Genomic DNA, 21,161 nt, shown 5'->3' on the forward strand with positions numbered 1-21,161 from the left:
GACGGTATACAGGCAGGCTAGGATGGTATATAGAAAGGCTAGGAGGGTATATAGACAGGTTAGAACAGTATACAGGCAGGCTAGGACAGTATACAGGCAGGCTAGGACGGTATACAGGCAGGCTAGTACGGTATACAGGCAGGCTAGGACGATATACAGGCAGGCCAGGAGGGTTTACAGGCAAGCTAGAACAGTATACAGGCAGGCTAGGACGATATACAGGCAAGCTAGGATGGTATATAGACAGGTTAGAACAGTATACAGGCAGGCTAGGACAGTACACAGGCAGGCTAGGACAGTATACAGGCAGGCTAGGACAGTATACAGGCAGGCTAGGAGGGTATACAGGCAGGCTAGGAGGCTATATAGACAGGTTAGAACAGTATACAGGCAGGCTAGGACGGTATACAGGCAGGCTAGGACGGTATACAGGCAGGCTAGAACGGCATTCAGGCAGGCTAGAACGGCATACAGGCAGGCTAGAACGGTATACAGACAGGCTAGAACGGTATACAGGCAGGCTAGGACGGTATACAGGCAGGCTAGAACGGTATACAGGCAGGCTAGGACGGTATACAGGCAGGCTAGGACGGTATACAGGCAGGCTAGAACGGTATACAGGCAGGCTAGGACGGTATACAAGCAGGCTAGAACAGTATACAGGCAGGCTAGGACGATATACAGGCAGGCCAGGAGGGTATACAGGCAAGCTAGAACAGTATACAGGCAGGCTAGGATGGTATATAGAAAGGCTAGGAGGGTATATAGACAGATTAGAACAGTATACAGGTAGGCTAGGACAGTATACAGGCAGGCTAGGACGGTATACAGGCAGGCTAGGAGGCTATATAGACAGGTTAGAACAGTATACAGGCAGGCTAGGACGGTATACAGGCAGGCTAGGCTCTAGCCTAGGGGAGAGAGAGAGAGAGAGGGTGATGATCATGAGCAGAGGCGTTACTATGGGGGTGCGGGGGGTGACACCGGGGCCGCCGCTAAACACTACTATAGATTGCCTCGGAGCGGTGCGAGCAGGGCATCCAGCAGTGCGGGGGAAGCTGCCTATAACACTCCCCCTTCAGGTTAAGCTGTCACTCGGAGATCTCCAATGTCTCCGAGGCAGCCGAAGTTGGTGGGCGGAGCTGGGGGTGTGGCCGCGCCGCCTCCTCCACTCCTCCCACAGACTCCTTCACACTGGCTGATCCCGCAGCTGAAGGAGATAGTGGGCGGAGCTGGGGGTGTGGCCGCGCCGCCTCCTCCACTCCTTCCAGAGACCTCTTCACACTGGCTGATCCCGAAGCTGAAGGAGATAGAGGCCAGGACACAGCAGACCCGCCCAAGTTCATCTGCAGGAATGAGGCATGCTGTAAGTTACTGCACAGCACACTCTCACTGCATAGAGTCCTAACCTGCCCTGTGACACCCCAACCTGCTCTATACTACCCCAACCTGCCCTGCGCCAGTCATCCAATCCTGCTCTATACCACCCCAACCTGACCTGTGTTACCCACACCTGCCCTATACCACCCCAACATGCCCTGTGCCACCCCAACCTGCCCTGTGCTACTCCAACCTGCCCTGTGCCACCCCAACCTGCCCTGTGCCACCCCAACCTGCCCTGTGCTACTCCAACCTGCCCTGTGCCACCCCAACCTGCCCTATACCACTTCAACCTGCCCTGTGCCACCCCAACCTGCCCTGTGCCACCCCAACCTGCCCTGTACCACCCTAACCTGCCCTGTGCCACCCCGACCTGACCTATACCACTTCAACCTGCCCTGTACCACCCCAACCTGCCCTGTGCCACTTCAACCTGCCCTATACCACTTCAACCTGCCCTATACCACTCCAACCTGCCCTGTACCACCCCAACTTGTCCTGTGCCACTCCAACCTCCCCTATACCACCCCAACCTGCCTTGTACCACCCCAACCTGCCCTGTGCCACCCTAACCTGCCCTGTACCACCCCAACTTGTCCTGTGCCACTCCAACCTGCCCTGAGGAACCCCAACCTGCCCTATGCCACTCCAACCTGCCCTGTAACGCTCCAACCTGCCCTGTGCCATCCCAACCTGCCCTGTACCACCCCAACTTGCCTTTTACCACTCCAACCTGCCCTGTACCACCCCAACTTGCCTTTTACCACTCCAACCTGCCCTGTACCACCGCAACCTGCCCTGTACCACCCCAATCTGCCAATATACCACTCTAACCTTCCAATATACCACCACAACCTGCCCTATACCACTCCAACCTGCCCTGTGCCACCCTAACCTGCCCTGTACCACCCCAACTTGTCCTGTGCCATTTCAACCTACCCTGTGCCACCCCAACCTGCCCTATACCACTTCAACCTGCCCTGTGCCACCCCATCTGTCCTATACCACTTCAACCTGCCCTGTACCACCCCAACCTGCCCTGTGCCACCCCAACCTGCCCTATACCACTTCAACCTGCCCTGTGCCACCCCAACCTGCCCCGTGCCACCCTAACCTGCCCTGTACCACCCCAACTTGCCCTGAGCCACCCCAACCTGCCATATGCCACTCCCACCTGGCCTGTGCCATCCCAACCTGCCCTGTACCACCCCAACTTGCCTTTTACCACTCCAACCTGCCCTGTTCCACCCCAATCTGCCAATATATCACCCATACCTTCCAATATACCACCACAACCTGCCCTATACCACCCCAACCTGCCACTATACCCCCCTATACTACCCTAACCTGCCACTATATCACCCTACACTATAATTTACAGGGGCCGGTTTGGGGTGCGTCCCATGACCGTGCGCTACATGCAGGGTGCTGGGCAGCCTAGACATGAGGGGGTGACACCATGTTTTACCGCACCAGGTGACACCAACCCTAGTGACGCCACTGATCATGAGGAAGAGAGGGGGAGGGAAGAAGGTGCATAGAACAAAGGGGTGGGAACAGAGAGGGGGGTTATTCTGGGGGTCTCACTCATCAATTATGCTCTCCCATTCAGGCTGGTCTCCCCCAGGGCTGTGGCAGCCATTGTTTGAAAACAGAACTCCTCTCACAGCACAGTACAGTGCATTACATGCATGTTGGTGGAGTGTGGGCGGGCACAAATGGGAGGCGGAGTATTGGATTGGACAAGCAGTGCAGTGAGGGAGGGGTTAGGAAGACAGCAGAGACAGAACACAGCCTGACTCCTGCACAAGCTGTCTTTCCACGCTCTCACTATATCACTGTGACAGGATGCCAGAGGCTGTGGAGCGCCGGAACTAGAGGGGAATAGTTATCCTTCATCTCCACTCCATACAAGTCTTGCTGCCTGGGGGAGAAGACGCTCCTCCCGCAGCTGCCCACAGACTCCGCCCCCTGCTCTCCTTTCTAGTCAGAACAGCTTGTTTATCCTCATCCCCGCCCTGCTCATACAGAGCCCCCAATGATGTTAGTGCAGGGGGGCGGCCGCAAAAGCCAAGAAGTCGCCGCAGGAGCGGCGCCGCCCCTGCACCACTCCTGCCCCGAGGCCTGGCCTCAGTGGATTTGTGGGAAATCCGGCCCTGGCCGTGATGGTGACGTTTGAATGGAAGAAAGAGATTCTGTGGACAGGTGTCATTTATACACATAACGAGTCGTCGTTAGGAGCACCTTATTATATTGACAGGACTAATCTGTGTACCACATGAGCACCTACTGTAGTCAGTCTGTGGAGGGCAGAATTATTGTTGGTTGGTAGGGGATCAAATACTTATTTTACTCACTGAACTGCAACCCCATTTATAACATTTGTATCGTGTTTATAATGAGAAAAGAAAAAGAATTTTGGGACTTTAACTGTGGCAGGAACCAAAGGGGTAACTGCCTCCATCCCTATCATTGATTAAAATTGAGAGCGAATGGTGGGACTTTATATAAAGCACAGAGCAGCACAAAAGGAAGTCATGTGACTGGGAAACACTGTTTATTCATGTTGTATAATATAACATACAACTTAATGGGTATATAACCTCCAAATGCATTAGACCATTTACAACATAACATACCAATGGGTACAGATATTTACCAGAGTGACAGTAGAGCAGCTTGGAATTGATTGGTTGCTTTGGGGCGATAATGATTTCCTCTAAAATGAATGATATTTGTATTTAATATCTTATATATATATATATGGAAAAAAATCTGTATATCTTTATTTCTTCAAATGTTCTTTATTCTAATTTCATGTTTTTTTTTATATATATATATTAATTAATATTATAATAATATTTATGTGTATATTTATTTTCTTCAAATGCACATTATTCTAATTTTTTTATTTTATTTATTAATTTATTATATATATTGTATTTATATACATATATATTTATTTTACTTATATCTTTATTCTCTTTAAATACTCTTTATTCAGAAATAATTTTATCTCTATTGTATACCTTTTTTAATTTATATACTATTTATTATACATCTTTATATGTGTATATATATATATATATATATATATATATATATATATATATATATATATATATTATATCTCAATTAGCTTTAAATGCTCTTTATTCTATTTTTATAAACAACCTTATTATATAGAATAGAAAAATAGAATAAAGGGCATTTAAAGCTAATTAAGATATAAGATTAAAATATATATATATATATATATATATATATATATATATATATATATATATATATATATATATATATATATATATATACACACACACACACACACACACACACACACACACACACACACACACACACAGTATCTCCAAAATGGAGTACACCCCTCACAATTTTTGTAAATATTTTATTCTATCTTTTCATGTGAAGAAACGACACTTTGCTACAATGTAAAGTAGTGAGTCTACAGCTTGTATAACAGTGTAAATTCGCTGTTCCCCCAAAATTACTCAACACACAGCCATTAATGTCTAAACCGCTGGCAACAAGAGTGAGTACACCCCTAAGTGAAAATGTCCAAATTGGGCCCAATTAGCCATTTTCCCTCCACGATGTCATGTGACTCGTTAGTGTTACAAGGTCTCAGGTGTGAACGGGGAGCAGGTGTGTCAACATGGCACCTCATGGCAAAGAACTCTCTAAGGATCTAAAAAAAAAGAATTGTTGCTCTACATAAAGATGGCCTAGGCTATAACAAGATTGCCAAGACCCTGAAACAGCTGCAGCACGGTGGCCAAGACCATACAGCGGTTTAACAGCACAGGTTCCACTCGGAACAGGCCTCGCTATGGTCCACCAAAGGAGTTGAGTGCACATGCTCAGCGTCATATCCAGAGGTTGCCTTTGAGAAATAGACGTATGAGTGCTGCCAGCATTGCTGCAGAGGTTGAAGGGGTGGGGGGGTCAGCCTGTCAGTGCTCAGACCATACGCCACACTCTGCATCAAATTGGTCTGCATGGCTGTCATCCCAGAAGGAAGCCTCTTCTAAAGATGATACACAAGAAGCCCACAAACAGTTTGCTGAAGACAAGCAGACTAAGGATATGGATTACTGGAACCATGTCCTGTGGTCTGATGAGACCAAGATAAACTTATTTGGTTCAGATGGTATCAGGCGTGTGTGAGGGCAACCAGGTGAGGAGTATAAAGACAAGTGTGTCTTGCCTACAGTCAAGCATGGTGGTGGGAGTGTCATGGTCTGGGGTTGCAGGAGTGCTGCTGGCACTGGGGAGCTACAGTTCATTGAGGGAACCATGAATGCCAACATGTACTGTGACATACTGAAGCAGAGCATGATCCCCTCCCTTCGGAGACTGGGCCACAGGGCAGTATTCCAACATAACGACCCCAAACACACCTCCAAGATGACCACTGCCTTGCTAACGAAGCTGAGGATAAAGATGAAGGACTGGCCAAGCATGTCTCCAGACCTAAACCCTATTGAGCATCTGTGGGACATCCTCAAATGGAAGGTGGAGGAGAGCAAGGTCTCTAACATCCACCAGCTCCGTGATGTCCTCATGGAGGAGGGGAAGAGGACTCCAGTGACAACCTGTGAAGCTCTGGTGACCTCCATGCCCAAGAGGGTTAAGGCAGTGCTGGAAAATAATGGTGGCCACACAATATTGGCACTTTGGGCCCAATTTGGACATTTTCACTTAGGGGTGTGCTGACTTTTGTTGCCAGCGGTTTAGACATTAATGGCTGTGTGTTGAGTTATTTTGAGGGGACAGCAAATTTACACTGTTATACAAGCTGTATACTCACTACTTTACATTGTAGCAAAGTGTAATTTCTTCAGTGTTGTCACATGAAAAGATAGAAGAAAATATTTACAAAAAATGCGAGGGGTGTACTCACTTTTGTGAGATACTGTAGATAGATAGATCGATAGATCGATAGATAATATATATTTTTTTATCTTATATCTTAATTCACTTTAAATGCATGGGGGGAGGGGCTATTGTTGCTGGGGGTCTATTGTTTCAGGGGGAGGGGGTCAGTCTATTGTTGCCAGCTGCAGGGGATCCATTTTACCGCTTTTCTTTTCATTAACCACTTCAATACCGGACACTTTCACCCCCCTCCTGCCCAGGCCAATTTTCAGCTTTCAGCACTGTCACACTTTGAATGACAATTGCGTGATCATGTAACACTGTACGCAGATGAAATTTTTATATTTTTTTTTCACACAACTAGAGCTTTTGGTGGCATTTAATCACCACTGTGTTTTTTTATTATTTATTTTTATTATATAAACAAAAAAAAAGACCGAAAAAAAATGAAACACTTTTTTCTTTGTTTCTGTTATAAAATGGAACAAATAAATAATTCTTCATACATTTAGGCCAAAATGTATTCTGCTACATTTCTTTGGTGAATATAACCCAAATTAGTGTATATTATTTGGTCCGTAGGAAAGTTAGAGAGTCCACAAGCTATGGGATATCTATCTGAAAATGGATCAATTCTGATGTACTGACAGTCAATCCCATTTTTGGAGGCCCCAAAAATGACAGGACAGTACAAATGCCCCCTTTTTGGAACGTAGACAGTCTGATGTAATTAGTAAGAGGCACAGCAGTTTTTTTTTAAGTTGTAATCCTTTGTTGCATTTTTTTGGAAAATGAAGAAAAAAAAAACAGTTCCCCATTTTTTTTTTTTTTTACATACTGTCACCAGTGCAGTACAGTGTCCTCATAGAACTGGCGTGGCAGTATATATATTTTTTCCATTTTCAGTTTCAGTTTCTAAATTCATTTTCCTTTTTTATTACATTTTTTAGTGATTTTTTTTTTTTTTTTTTTACATACTGTGACCAGAGCAATACAGTCTTCCCATACATAGTAACACTGTACTACTCTGGGGAGGTGATCGGGATTTTTATTTTTACACACTGTGATTGCTTATATTTCACTGGTATAAACAACCATTTTTTCTGAATTAAATCTATTCATTCCATGTTTACTATTGCTAATCACATGGTACAGATAGGCTGTGATTGGACCTTTCTGTGCCATGTGATCACTGGCCAATCACAGAGAGCAACACAATAGTACACAATCAATGGCATGAATAGAAGCCATTCATTGTGTACAATTGTCATGTTGGTCTGCGGTGATTGGTCACAGCAATCACATGGCACCAGCAGCACGCCGGTACACTGATCTGTCATCCGTTGTGTCCGGCTGCAGCGCGGTATGTGAGGCACGCGAGGTGCATGCTGGAGAGGACATCATATGACGTCCACTGAGAACAGCGAAAATCCCGTCCAGCCCTCATTTTACGGCGGGGCGGGAAGGTGTTAAAGGTACAGGGACTTTCACCGCCGACCCGGTCGCTGTCTCCTGGCTGGCTGTCTTGCCTCACAACGCTGTGGGTCCTGAGAGAAGTGCGGAGGAGCGAAGGGGATCGAGAAGTGGTGGACAGCCCCGGGCTCGGCTTGGTTCGGCTGAGTAGCTGTGATATCCCGGGGTGCGGGAAGCTCCTCGGAAGCCATCGGAGGTCACGTGGGCGCCTTCGGTAACTCTCGGGAGTTGCTGGTCATCTGGTCACCTGATCCACCCGACACGCTCAGCTGCCAGGTCGGGGCCCCTGGGAGAACCTCGGGGAAGGCCGAGACATCGGAGCGGCAGGCGCCCGAGAGGCCCATCAATCGCTGCATCTGAAAAAAGCAGAACAGAGCAGCAGCAAGAGCCACTGAGGTATATCGAGGACTAGAATATTGAGTGAGTAAAAAAAAAAAACGATCTGTAATGAGACTGGATGAGAGGATTGTGACTGTAAAAAATTGAGCATTAATTAGCCTTTAACCTACATCCCTGGAACTGAAATTGCATAGATACCTGCATACCTATGTTGCAACCCTTGCAATAACTATATCATAATCTGCATATCTGTATATCTGCATAAACTGAGTGCAAAATCTATACTATTCAGCAGCCGTATAAAAAAGATCTACATAGCTACCCTCATAACTGCTAACAATCTGCTGATAATCTGCTGAGAATACCTGCATGTCTCCTTCTATATACCCATTATAACTAAAATCTGAACTTCTGTACACTTGCTGGTGAAAATTGCTTAACCAACATATTATTCATACATCTGGGATATACTCACCACTAGATAACAAAATATTTAAATTATCGGTGTACTTGGTTATAAAAGTTGTATACCCAAACTGCTCACTCATGGTTGGGGAGAATTGGAGTCGTGAAGATGAATGTGCTACCCAGGTTGCTGTTCATGTTCCAAATCATTCCGTATGGAATACCTGCAGGTTTCTTTACGCTGATAAGATCGCTAATCAGTAAATATGTCTGGAACAGAAGACGAGCCAGGCTTGCTAGGACCCTCTTTATTAGACCCAAAAGGGAAGTGGGCTTAGCCCTACCAGGTTTTAAAAGATATTTATCAGATATTGATCCGTTCAGATACTACACCACTAAGGGAGGTGTACGGTGCGTGCGTGGGTGTGAGCGCTACTGGCGCTAACCTGCCTCTGCTTGGGGCTGGTGCTTGCCAGTTCACCAAAATGCTACCAAAAAAACTGTTAGCGATCGCAGGGATCAGGCCTGACTATGCGACGCTGCAGTTATGCGTTTAGTAAGTGACAGTGATCGATCGATACTGCACTTGGGTGGGCTGGGCGGAGGGGCAAAACGCAGGTGCTAGCAGGTATCTGGGCTGATCCCGCTAACACTGCGTTTTTGGGAACCCTAAACTGGGGACGCTAGTATAGATCTGATCGGATCAGATATTGATCCGTTCAGATACTATACCACTAAGGGAGGCGTATGCTGCGTGCGTGCGTGGGTGTTAGCGGTACTGGCGCTAATCTGACGCTGCCTGAGGCGACACATATCACCGCCGGGCGATCAGGGGGCTAAACCTTTATTCAGTAATAAACGGCGGGTGCCCTGACACTATAAAAAATAAACGAACTAACCCCCGTCACCCCTAACAGTTATACGGTGATCAGTGGTGAAAGGGTTAACTAGGGGGCAATCAAGGGGTTAAAACCTTTATTAGATAGTATATGGGGGTCCCTGTCGCTATAAAACGCTGACAGCGAACCTAAATATTTACCTCCCTAACTAGCGTCACCAGTGACACTAATACAGCGATCAGAAAAATGATCCCTTAGTGACACTGGCGACGGGGGGTGATCAAGGGGTTAAAACTTTATTAGGGGGGGTACCCTAGACCTAAAGGGGGCTACCACTAACTGCCCTAACACACTAACTGTCACAAACTGACACCAATGCAGTAATCAGAAAAAAAAACTGCTTGGTGTCAGTGTGACATGGGGGGGAGGGGTGATTGGGGGGTGATCAGGGGGGATCGGGGGTGTTTTGTGTACCTGGCATGTTCTACTGAGTGTGTATGTGTTGTGCACTCACAGTGAAGTCTTCTCTCCTCGGCGCCGGAACGGAAAATACCGAGCCGAGGAGAGATGACATCATTTCCTTTGCTGCTGTTTAGCATACAGCAGCAGAGGAAGATTCACATTGGCTGGGAGCGATCGCGAGGGGGGGGGGGCTACGAATGGATGGTCTCCCCCTCACCTCTCATCACTCCCAGACAGAAGCCGACCGCCTCGGGCACCGGGGGGGGGGGGGTCCGATTGGACCCCCCGCCCGCGGGAGGCAGATCACGTGATTCTGCCTGCCCGTGCCATTCTGCTGACGTATATAGTCGTGAGGCGGTCGGCAAGTGGTTAAAGGCACATTTTTTCAAATGTAATTTTTTTTAATGACTTTTTTTTTTTTTTTTGCATTTTAGTGTAAATATGAGATCTGAGGTCTTTTTGACCCCAGATCTCATATTTAAGAGGTCCTGCCATGGTTTTTTCTATTACAAGGGATGTTTACATTCCTTGTAATAGGAATAAAAGTGACACCCTATTTTTTTTAAAACAGCGTAAAAATAAATAAAATATTGTAAAATAAATAATAAAAAAAGGTTTTTTTTAAAAAAAAGTCGTCCCGACGAGCTTGCGCGCAGAAGCGAACGCATACGCGAGTAGCGCCCGCATATAAAACGGTGGTCAAACCACACATGTGAGGTATCGCAGCGACCGGTAGAGCGAGAGCAATAATTCTAGCCCTAGACCTCCTCTGTACCGCAAAATATGCAACCTGTAGAATTTTTTAAACGTCGCCTATGGAGATTTTTGAGGGTAAAAGTTTGACGCCATTCCATGAGCGGGCGCAATTTTCAAGCGTGAAATGTTGGGTATCAATTTACTTGGCGTAACATTATATTTCACAATATAAAAAAAATTGGGCTAACTTTACTAGGGATAGAAGGATCTCGCGCATAAAATCTATCATATAAATAAATAAAATTCACATATAACACTAATGGTAAGTGGGTGTGAAAAAAAAAAGCAAATCTTAGATAAAATGCATCAAGTGAAGTGACCGTGCTGAAAAATAATAATAATAAATCACAATAAATAGTCACATTCAAAAAAATAAAAATAAATAAATGTGCAAAAATGCAAAACATATGCCACAAAAGGTGCAAAAATGCAAACGATGTAGTGTAAAAAAACTACAATAATAGGATATATCAGGAAAAAACAGTTCTTAGAGATGACCATATAAAGTTCGTGAACCGTGGTGGTCATAGAAGAAATAAGTAAATATGAGTAGTGGTGATAATGATAATCTTCATAAAACAAATGACGGATCAACCAGGCTCTCTAAACTCTCACCTCAGAGATGGAAATCAAAGGCATCAATATATGTCTTTCTCTGTTGTAATAGAAGAAGCAATCCCCTCTGTTTACCATCGGGCACCTCAAGGATGGAAACAACTGGCAACAATGTATGTCTTTCTCTGTTGTATTACAGGCAGCGTTCCCCTCTGTTTATTGTCAGGCACCTATAAAAATAAACTGGGAATATTTCCACCTAGGCAGTCAAAAGATTGCAATAAAAACTGCCACATGTGGTGTTGCCAGCGATGTAAAAAAGCACGACTGCTGCAGAGAGGTCCACAGGGGTGCAGGGCCTAAGAATACTGTTACCCAGAGAGGGGGGAAAGACGCATCTAGGGCAACAATGGGCGGATAAACTGTTACTACACCCACAACGAAGACCAAAGGACAGTGCTGCTGTATGGTGCTGATGTATATCAAGGCCCCTACGGATAAGCAAAGATTCTTAATAGGGCTCGAAGGAGCAAACGATTAAGTCTGGAACAGGGCGCCTCTAAGAACTGTTTTTTCCTGATATATCCTATTATTGTAGTTTTTTTACACTACATCGTTTGCATTTTTGCACCTTTTGTGGCATATGTTTTGCATTTTTGCACATTTATTTATTTTTATTTTTTTGAATGTGACTATTTATTGTGATTTATTATTATTATTTTTCAGCACGGTCACTTCACTTGATGCATTTTATCTAAGATTTGCTTTTTTTTCACACCCACTTACCATTAGTGTTATATGTGAATTTTATTTATTTATATGATAGATTTTATGCGCGAGATCCTTCTATCCCTATTCATTTTTTCGAGTGCCATGTGTACACTTGCCTATTTCGCTGCAATCTTTTTAGATATCATCATATGAATCTTTCACTTCAAGCTCTTATTTGTACACTTTGTGATTGTCACCAGATTCACTTGTTTCTCACTTTAGCGCGAAGGATCCTAGCATTTATATTTTGGGCTAACTTTACTGTTGTCTTATTTTTTTATTCAAAAAAGTGAATTTTTTCCAAAAAAAAGTGCGCTTTTAAGACTGCTGCGCAAATACGGTGCAAAAAAAAAGTATTGCAACGACCGCCATTTTATTCTCTAGGGTGTTAGAAGAAAAACCATATATAATGTTTGGGGGTTCTAAGTAATTTTCTAGCAAAAAAAAACTGTTTTAAACATGTAAACACCTAAAATCCAAAACGAGGCTGGTCCTTAAAGTGGTGTTCCACCCAAAAAAAAAAAACATGAAAAATCCTAAATGCCTGTTGCTAGGGGGTCCCTCGTAGTCTGCCTCTTTCAGTGCCTGGGCTGGTGACATCACTTCCGTCTCAGCACAGAAAGGGCTCAGCTCTGCTCCCTCCCTCCTGTCAATCATCTGGGACAGGTCCCATGTGACTGAGCGGCCAATCACGGCGCCGCTCGCGCATACGCAGTGGGTGCCAGGCTGTGAAGCCACAGCCCGGCGCCCACAGTTGCAATGCCGGCGCCGCCGAACGGAGGGGGAGACGAGCGGGGCTTCCATCCCCCGCATCGCTGGACCCAGGGACAGGTAAGTGTCCAATTAAAAGTCAGCAGCTGCAGTATTTGTAGCTGCTGACTTTTTTTTTTTGATGGGCCCTCCCCTTTAAGTGGTTAAACCATCACTTTATTAATATAAAAAGTGGTAAGTATTATACTCACAAGATGACAAATGTATCAAGCACATCACATAGTACACTGTCATCTAATCCACATTGCATCAGATCATGTGGTAGGAGAAGGTGAAGAGCCAATAGGCTAACATGTTTCGAGGACTAGCCTCTTCCTCAGAGCCCTGAAGAAGCTAGTCCTCGAAATGCATTAGCGTATTGGATCTTGACCTTCTCCTACCACATGATGCAATGTGGATTGGATGACGGTGTACTATGTGATGTGCTTGATACATTTGTCATTTTGTGAGTATAATACTTACCACTTTTTATATTAATAAAGGGATGGTTTTAGGATAAAGCACTAGGTCTGGGCGCCCTCTCTGTCTTTTTATGGTTGCACATGGAAGGAGATTGCACAATACAGGCAAAAAAAAATTCCCAGCAGACTTACCAGCCAGCAAAAGAAACAAATTGTCCTGTCTAACAATTCAGGGTAAAAACAGAGGCTTTTGTTGCACTCATTTGCAAATCTATGTGGAAGCCGCAGCGCCCCGCCAAGGCTCCTCTGTAAAGTGCGGCCCTAACTCTATATATATATATATGTTTAGTTGCAGGTTTGTCCCTACATAAGATTGTTACTCTTTATTGCTTTCACTAAATGTCCTATAAAGAGACCCAGTCACCAGCTACAACTTTTCAATTTACGGGATTTTATTGACGCATAAATGTACTTTATTTATCACAAGTATTTCTATAATGCCGACAATTTACACATTTATATTGCACATTCATATCAGCCCTCTCGGATCTTACAATCTATAGCCGGCCACAGAAGGATTGAACCTCGGCTGGTTCAGCAGGGACAGGCCTGAGATTCAATCTATCCATGGGCAGGCTGGTTGTACTGAAATCGATTAACTTCAGTACAACTAGTCTGTGGGATTTTTATTCAGGCAATCACAGCTGGCAATGATCATTCTGTTCTGCCAGCAGGGAAAGCACCCCGCTGGCAAAACACAATAGCGCTATGGGAGGGATTCCCACATCTGTGTTGATGGGGGAAATCAAGCAATTTTCTTTCCATTCACCCATTATGTAAAAGAAAGTTGCATAATCTATGGGCTGCTAAAGTCCTTAAGGTTGGCCATAGAAGTGTATTTTTTTTTTTTAAATCAGGCAGTGGGCGGATCGGAAAAACCAAATGGAATCCCCATCCCCATCTGTTTACATAAAGCAAACACCCTAAAGAACACAGTTATATAGAAATGTAACAGTACCACACCAGTATTGTTAAGTAATAGTAGTCAAATTTTATTACAATATCCAATAAAAAAAAATCCCATAGATGGGACTATATTGCAAATGTAGAAAACACTTTACAGTAAAAGGCATTGCCACCCTTGGTGGTAGATCAGTGGGTGTAGCTGAGCCTAAGAGGTATTGCCACCCTTGCTGGTACAAAAAAGTGGTTACTGCCCGCCCCCACCTGTAACTGGTCACTGCAGAAAGGAGCATTTCAAAGACAAACACATAAAAATAAGACATTTCCACACTCAACTTACCGAGCAGCCTGTGACCAACCAAACTGTCCTGTTGAGCAGTATGTGTCAAAGACAGGGGTTTAGTTGCACACATTTACAAATGCATGCGTAAGCCACAGAGCCACGGCAAGGCACCCCATTTTCTGTGGAACCTTAGAGGCATTGCCACCATTGGTGGTAGATGAGTGTATGTAGGTGGGAGCAGGGGGTACGCTGGGCATGGGGGAGTGAGGGCAGAAACTTGGGGGGGAAGTTCCACTGGCCACACTCACCCCATACCCAGGGTGGTAGCGTCCCCTCTTGGTGGTAGATGAGGGGGTGTGGGTAAGGAGTACATATGGTTAAAGGAAGATGAGGTGTATATTCACTATAGATAGGTAAGGGGTGGAGTATGGCTTATAGAAGCCTCATATATATTTTTTTTTTTGGGTGTTAAGAGTGATATGGACATGGCTCATTGAAGCCTCTTAATTTTTTTTTTCTCTTGGTTTGGGCGAATTGGGAGCATATTTAATATAAGGTATTTGTTTTTTTTTACCCAGGGTGGTAGCGCCCCCTCTTGGTGGTAGATGAGTGGGTGTAGGTGGGGGCAGGGGGTATTACCAGTATGCTGGGCGTGGGGGAGTGAGGGTAGGTGAAACTTGGGGGGAAGTTCCACTGGTCACACTAACCCCCTACCCAGGGTGGTAGCGTCCCCTCTTGGTGGTAGATGGGTGGGTGTAGGTGGGGGCAGGGGGTATTACCAGTATGCTGGGCATGGGGAAGTGAGGGCAGATGAAACTTGGGGGGAAGTTCCACTGGCCACACTAACCCCCTACCCAGGGTGGTAGCGTCCCCTCTTGGTGGTAGATGGGTGGGTGTAGATGGGGGCAGAGGGTATTACCAGTATGCTGGGCATGGGGGAGTGAGGGCAGATGAAACTTGGGGGGAAGTTCCACTGGCCACACTCACCCCATGCCCGGGTGGTAGCGTCCCCTCTTGGTGGTAGAAGAGTGGGTGTATTGGGTTGTGAGGCAGTTGATCCAGAGGAAGGCGAAAAACCCCAGCAAAGCATGATCCAATGTGCTCCAGCTGGGGAAAAAATTCCTTCCTGATCCCCCGAGAGGCAATCGAATATTTCCTGGATTGGCCTTGTGTGTGGGGGAGGGCGGGCAATAGGAGCCCCATCCTCGGTGGTAGGTGAGTGGAGATGTGGGTGTCAGTGTGTGGAGAGCGGGGGAGGAGGCACCATCCCCCACACAGAGCTCTGGAGGCAGGCCCGGATTTACTCCCTTTGCCGCCCCAAGGCCGGGTCCTTCAATGCCGCCCCCCCCCACACACACACACACACATACACACACACCACGTCCTTTATCGATGACTTCTACAATAGATCAATTAAAAACATATCTCCACACACGAGAACACTGAAAATAACTGGCTTTAATTGTACAGACTAAAAATACTTCAGGGTAAGCGCGCGAGGGGTAAGGATTTTTCGCAGGCAAATTTTCAAGGCAATGGCTGGTGTTACTGCTTCAATCATCCCCGGCACCATGGTTGTTATGGTGTCAGGATGATTGAAACACATTACTTCTATCATTACATTGTAATATAAACTGAAATAGTTCAACTCACCATAATGCAGAATCATTGGGAGCCCTGAGCGTGTCACTTGCCACCATCTCTTGTCACTTGCCACCATGCCTGCCACCAGATGGGGATGTCACTTGCCACGCTGCCTGCCACCAGATGGGGATGTCACTTGCCACGCTGCCTGCCACCAGATGGGGATGTCACTTGCCACGCTGCCTGCCACCAGATGGGGATGTCACTTGCCACGCTGCCTGCCACCAGATGGGGATGTCACTTGCCACGCTGCCTGCCGCCAGATGGGGATGTCACTTGCCACCATGCCTGCCACCAGATGGGGATGTCACTTGCCACGCTACCTGCCACCAGATGGGGATGTCACTTGCCACCATGCCTGCCACCAGATGGGGATGTCACTTGCCACGCTGCCTGCCGCCAGATGGGGATGTCACTTGCCACGCTGCCTGCCGCCAGATGGGGATGTCACTTGCCACGCTGCCTGCCACCAGATGGGGATGTCACTTGCCTCGCTGCCTGCCACCAGATTGGGATGTCACTTGCCACCAGATTGGGATGTCACTTGTCACCAGATTGGGATGTCCCTTGCCACCAGATTGGGATGTCCCTTGCCACCAGATTGGGATGTCCCTTGCCATGCTGCCTGCCACCAGAAGGAGGAGGGCGGAACAGCGGTGCGGGCAATGAGAGATGTCATCTTTCTCCCCCGCCGCCGCACCGCTGATATTACTTGCTACTCTTGCTATTTTTTCAAAAATGGCGCCGGGCGGCGCAATCACGCTACTGCGCATGCGCCGCCCGGCCGAGCGCTTACGAGCTTTCCCGAGCCCAGCCGGCTTCGGAACGGCGCATGCGCAGTTTCGTGGTCGGCTCGCGGCCATCTTTTCTATGGGCACTGGTGCCCATAATAGACTGTATTTGGCAGCACGAAAGGGGGGGCGGTCGCGAAGTCGCTGCAGGAGCGGCGCCGCCCCTACACCACTGCCGCCCCGAGGCCTGGCCTCGGTGGCCTTGTGGCTAATCCGGCCCTGCTTGCAGGACCAGAATATATGAAGAAGAGTGCCCGCCTCTTCCCCACATCTCCAGCACACCTCCGTGCTCTGAGGAAACATTCGATGTAGCCTGTCTGGCGTGTAATACCAATGTGATAAAATCTTGTATCCTGCTTCCTGTTGGGCCGTGCAAATCGAAGTCTTGTAGGTGAAGAGAAATATTCTCTCTGCCTGTTTCTCGGTTAGTTTTATTCCCAAGATTCGTTCCCACTTAGCTAGGTAGGGAGGTCTAAACCCCTTGGGGGGTGAGATAAGAAGTTGGTAGGTCAATGAAATGGCATGTCGCACCGGTTCCTGCTCCGAGCAGATAAGTTCGAATGCTGTCAATGCTTGCAAGAAAGGCGCCGGTGGGGGTTGTGCTCTCAGAAAGTGCGCTAATTGGACCCTTTGCCAGAAAGACAGACTCGCCAGGAGGGGATCAACCATGATTTCTTCCCTGGTCATCCATTTCCCGTTCCCAATAAAGTGGCGATTCGAAGTTGAGATCTATCACTCCCCTTCTGGAATCTGGGTTCGTTTACTCCTGGGCTAAAGGCAGGATTACCAATCACTGGGGTAAGTGGTGAGGGAGTGGGCGCAATCGAATGTTCTCTAAATATTTTTTGGGCCAGTCTCCACGTCTCTCCTACTGCAGGATGGTCCCTTATGTGGACTGGTAAATTCTTCTGACACCAGGGTAGCCCCTCTAACTCCACCCCCGTCATACATCTTTCTATCTGAATCCATTGTTTAAGTGTCCCATGGCGACACCAATCAATGATTCTTGTCAAATGGCAGGCTGAATGATAAAGGGCTACATCTGGGAGGGTTATGCCACCGAGCATTTTCGGTAGCCGTAAAATTGATTGAGCGAGTCGCGGGGGCTTACGAGCCCAAATGAACATGACTAACGCCCGATTTGCTGCTCTTAGAAATGCCTTTGGAATCCTGATGGGTAGAGTCTGGAGGTAGTATAAGATACGGGGCATAACGTTCATTTTTACTATACTACATCTTCCAAACCAGGAGAACAGGCCTGTCTCCCATTTCTGTAAGTCTTTTTTAATGTCTCTCAGTAGGGGGGGAAAGTTAAGAGTGAATACGTCTTCCACCTTCTTTGGTAGACGGATTCCCAGATATTTAATACAGGAGTCTGCCCACTTAAAGGGAAAGTCCGCTTGCAACAACTTAGCCAAAGAAATCGGCATGGATATATTTAAGGCTTCCGATTTTTGGAAATTAACCTTAAAGTTAGACAATTTACCGTAATCCCAGAGTTCTGACATCAAGTTAGGTGTAGAGACTAGGGGATTAGATATAAAAAAAGGAGATCGTCCGCGAAGGCTGCAATTTTGGGAGATAGGGAATCCTTCAAGTGAATGTTATGTTAGGATTGTTTCTAACCATACGGAGAAAAGGCTCCAATGCTAAGATGAATATTAAAGGAGACAGGGGGCACCCCTGCCTTGTTCCGTTGGTAATAGCAAAGGGGGAAGATAGCAGGCCGTTTACTTTCACCTGGGCCGATGGCCTAGAGTATATAGCTCGTATCCAATGCATCATCCTCTGTCCTAACCCTATGTGATAGAGGGTCTCGGTCAGAAAAGGCCAGTTCACCCTATCGAACGCCTTTTCGGCGTCGGTAGAAAGAAGTAGTGTCGGGATACCCTTCGTATGTGCTGCATGAATAAGGTTGATTGCTTTCGTGGTGTTATCCCTCGCCTCTCTAGAGGGCACAAAGCCAACCTGATCTGAATGGATAAGTGATGGAATCCATTCCGAAAGTCGCATGGAAAGAACCTTGGTAAAGATCTTTAGGTCTACGTTAAGGAGGGATATAGGCCTATAGTTCTGGCAGTACATCGGGTCTTTCCCCTCCTTTGGTATTACAGAAATGAAAGCCCGTAATGAATCTTGTGGGAGATTTACCCCCTCCCCTGTGTCATTGTAGGCCGCAAGAAAGTGCGATGTCAAGATACCTCCAAAGGTCTTATAGTATGTCAACGAGTACCCATCCGGACCCGGGGCTTTACCGTTTTGCATACGGGCGATGGCTAATGCTACCTCCTCTCCCAAAAGTGGTTCCTCCATCTTTGCTAATGCTTCATCTGGCAGTCGGGGAAGGCCCGACTTCTTGATATACTTTCGTATAGCTTCCCTTTCTAGTAGTTTATCACTGTCTGACGATTGCTGCGGAAGGTTGTATAACAAGGCATAATATTTGTGGAACTGCTCCGCAATCTCCTCTGTGTTGTGTACTTTGTGGCCATGCTCTCCCCGAAGCTCAGGGATGAACGTTTGTGCCCTCTGGACTCTCAAAGCCCTCGCTAACAATTTACCACATTTGATGCTGTGTTCGTAAAAGGTGCGTTTGCATTTTGCGATCACTGCCTTAGCTCTGAACAACGCTAGGGACCTCAATTGGTTTCTCAGAGTTGTGAGCTCCAAAAGTGTTTGGGATATCCTTGGATTGTTTATGTAGGGATTCTAGTACCCTAATTTTGTCCAAGATGTCAAGGATTTGCTGAGTCCTTGCCCTCTTGAGGCGGGAGCCAATTTTTATTAGAATTCCTCTGATAGTGCACTTGTGTGCCTGCCAGACCATCTGGGGCGTACTGTCCGGGCCTACATTGGATGAAAAAAAGTTTCTCAGTTCCCTAGAGACCTCTGCCACTACTTCAGGGTCTTGAAGCAGTGTGTCATTGAGCTTCCACTGCCATTGTTTAGGCACGTGTGGTAAGAGGTCTATGTCGACAAAAACCGGGGCATGGTCAGAAAAAGTAATGGACCCTATAGAGGCCGAGCGTACCCTAGACAGCAGGGATTGGGGCAGCATGAGAAGATCTATTCTCGTATAGGAATCATGTAGGTGCGAGTAGAAGGTGTAGTCCCTCTGTGTTCCTCTGATAGTGCACTTGTGTGCCTCCCAGACCATCTGGGGTGTACTGTCCGGACCTACATTGGATGAAAAAAAGTTTCTCAGTTCCCTAGAGACCTCTGCCACTACTTCAGGGTCTTGAAGCAGTGTGTCATTGAGCTTCCACTGCCATTGTTTAGGCACGTGTGGTAAGAGGTCTATGTCGACAAAAACCGGGGCATGACCAGAAAAAGTAATGGACCCTATAGAGGCCGAGCGTACCCTAGACAGCAGGGATTGGGGCAGCATGAGAAGATCTATTCTCGTATAGGAATCATGTGGGTGCGAGTAGAAGGTGTAGTCCCTCTGTGTTGGGTTTAGCACCCTCCACACATCTACCAGGTGAAAAGCATAAAAATTCTTTTTTAGGCGCTTGAGTGCTGCGTAGGAGACGTGGGAAGTTTGGCTAGACGCGTCCAGAGATGGATCCATAGTGAAATTGAGGTCGCCCCCCAACACCACCGCCCCCTCTGCAAAATCTTGTAATTTCGTCAGGACAGACTCAAGGAATCTAATCTGACCTGTATTGGGGAGGTACAGATTCACCAGGGTTACCATGGAGCCGCCCAAGATCCCTTTCTCCAGCAAGGCCCGTCCCTCATTGTCACTCCACTGGTCTTGCAGCGTCAATATGCTAACCCCCTTGGACTTAGATTCGGACGAGCACCCATGGTACACAGTTGGGAAGTATCGATCTCGGAGTCTCGATATTACATTAGCTCGGAAATGAGTTTCCTGTAAGAAGCATATATGGGCTTTCGCTTGTTTCAAGTTAGCTAGGACCATAGATCTTTTCTCAGGGGTATTAAGTCCCTTGACATTAATAGACATTAGTCTGAGAGTAAAAAAAAAAAGGGGGGGGGGAGGAAGAGAGAGGGGGGAAATAGGTGTCAAGTAAGAGAGGGTGGGATAAGTATGAGAGCCTGAGGAAGGCAAGAGTGAAAAAGCAGAAAGAATAAGCGGAGATGTAGAGAGCGGGTCACTGGAGTATCAGTGCACCCAGGAAGCTAGAACGCCTATAGCGTTTGGGAGACTTAGTCTCAAAGCCCTTGGGACTACTAAACCAAGCCCCAGAAGGATGTTATCCTAATTGGGGTAGTGACTGAACACAGCTAAGGCCAGGCTCTCCCCGACAGACCCAAACTTAAAAAAAAAAAAAGGAAAAAAGGAAAGTAAACTATCTTGAACCAGCATACAGTCAAAGGAAGCTTAAACAGAGATCCGAATAACCCTACAGTAAAATATCAGTTGGGAAACATGACCCAGGTGGAGGGCCTATTTCACCCGACA

At 46.7% G+C, this 21,161-nt stretch overlaps 1 protein-coding gene across 2 annotated transcripts in view; it reads left to right on the plus strand.

Annotated features, from left to right (window-relative positions):
- Nucleotides 1-1,230: 1,230 nt before the first annotated feature.
- The window catches only part of LOC141132219 (uncharacterized), a 62,111-nt gene continuing 42,180 nt past the window's right edge, over nucleotides 1,231-21,161 (plus strand). For both annotated transcript variants that reach the window (XM_073620388.1, XM_073620385.1), the window contains exon 1: nucleotides 1,231-1,366. In XM_073620388.1, the coding sequence (XP_073476489.1) occupies nucleotides 1,362-1,366 (5 nt within the window). In that variant the 5' untranslated portion in view covers nucleotides 1,231-1,361. The remainder of the gene's footprint in view (nucleotides 1,367-21,161) is intronic.

The sequence above is a fragment of the Aquarana catesbeiana genome, linkage group LG03 (assembly GCF_042186555.1).
Source record: "Aquarana catesbeiana isolate 2022-GZ linkage group LG03, ASM4218655v1, whole genome shotgun sequence".
Classification (NCBI taxonomy): Eukaryota; Metazoa; Chordata; class Amphibia; order Anura; family Ranidae; genus Aquarana; species Aquarana catesbeiana.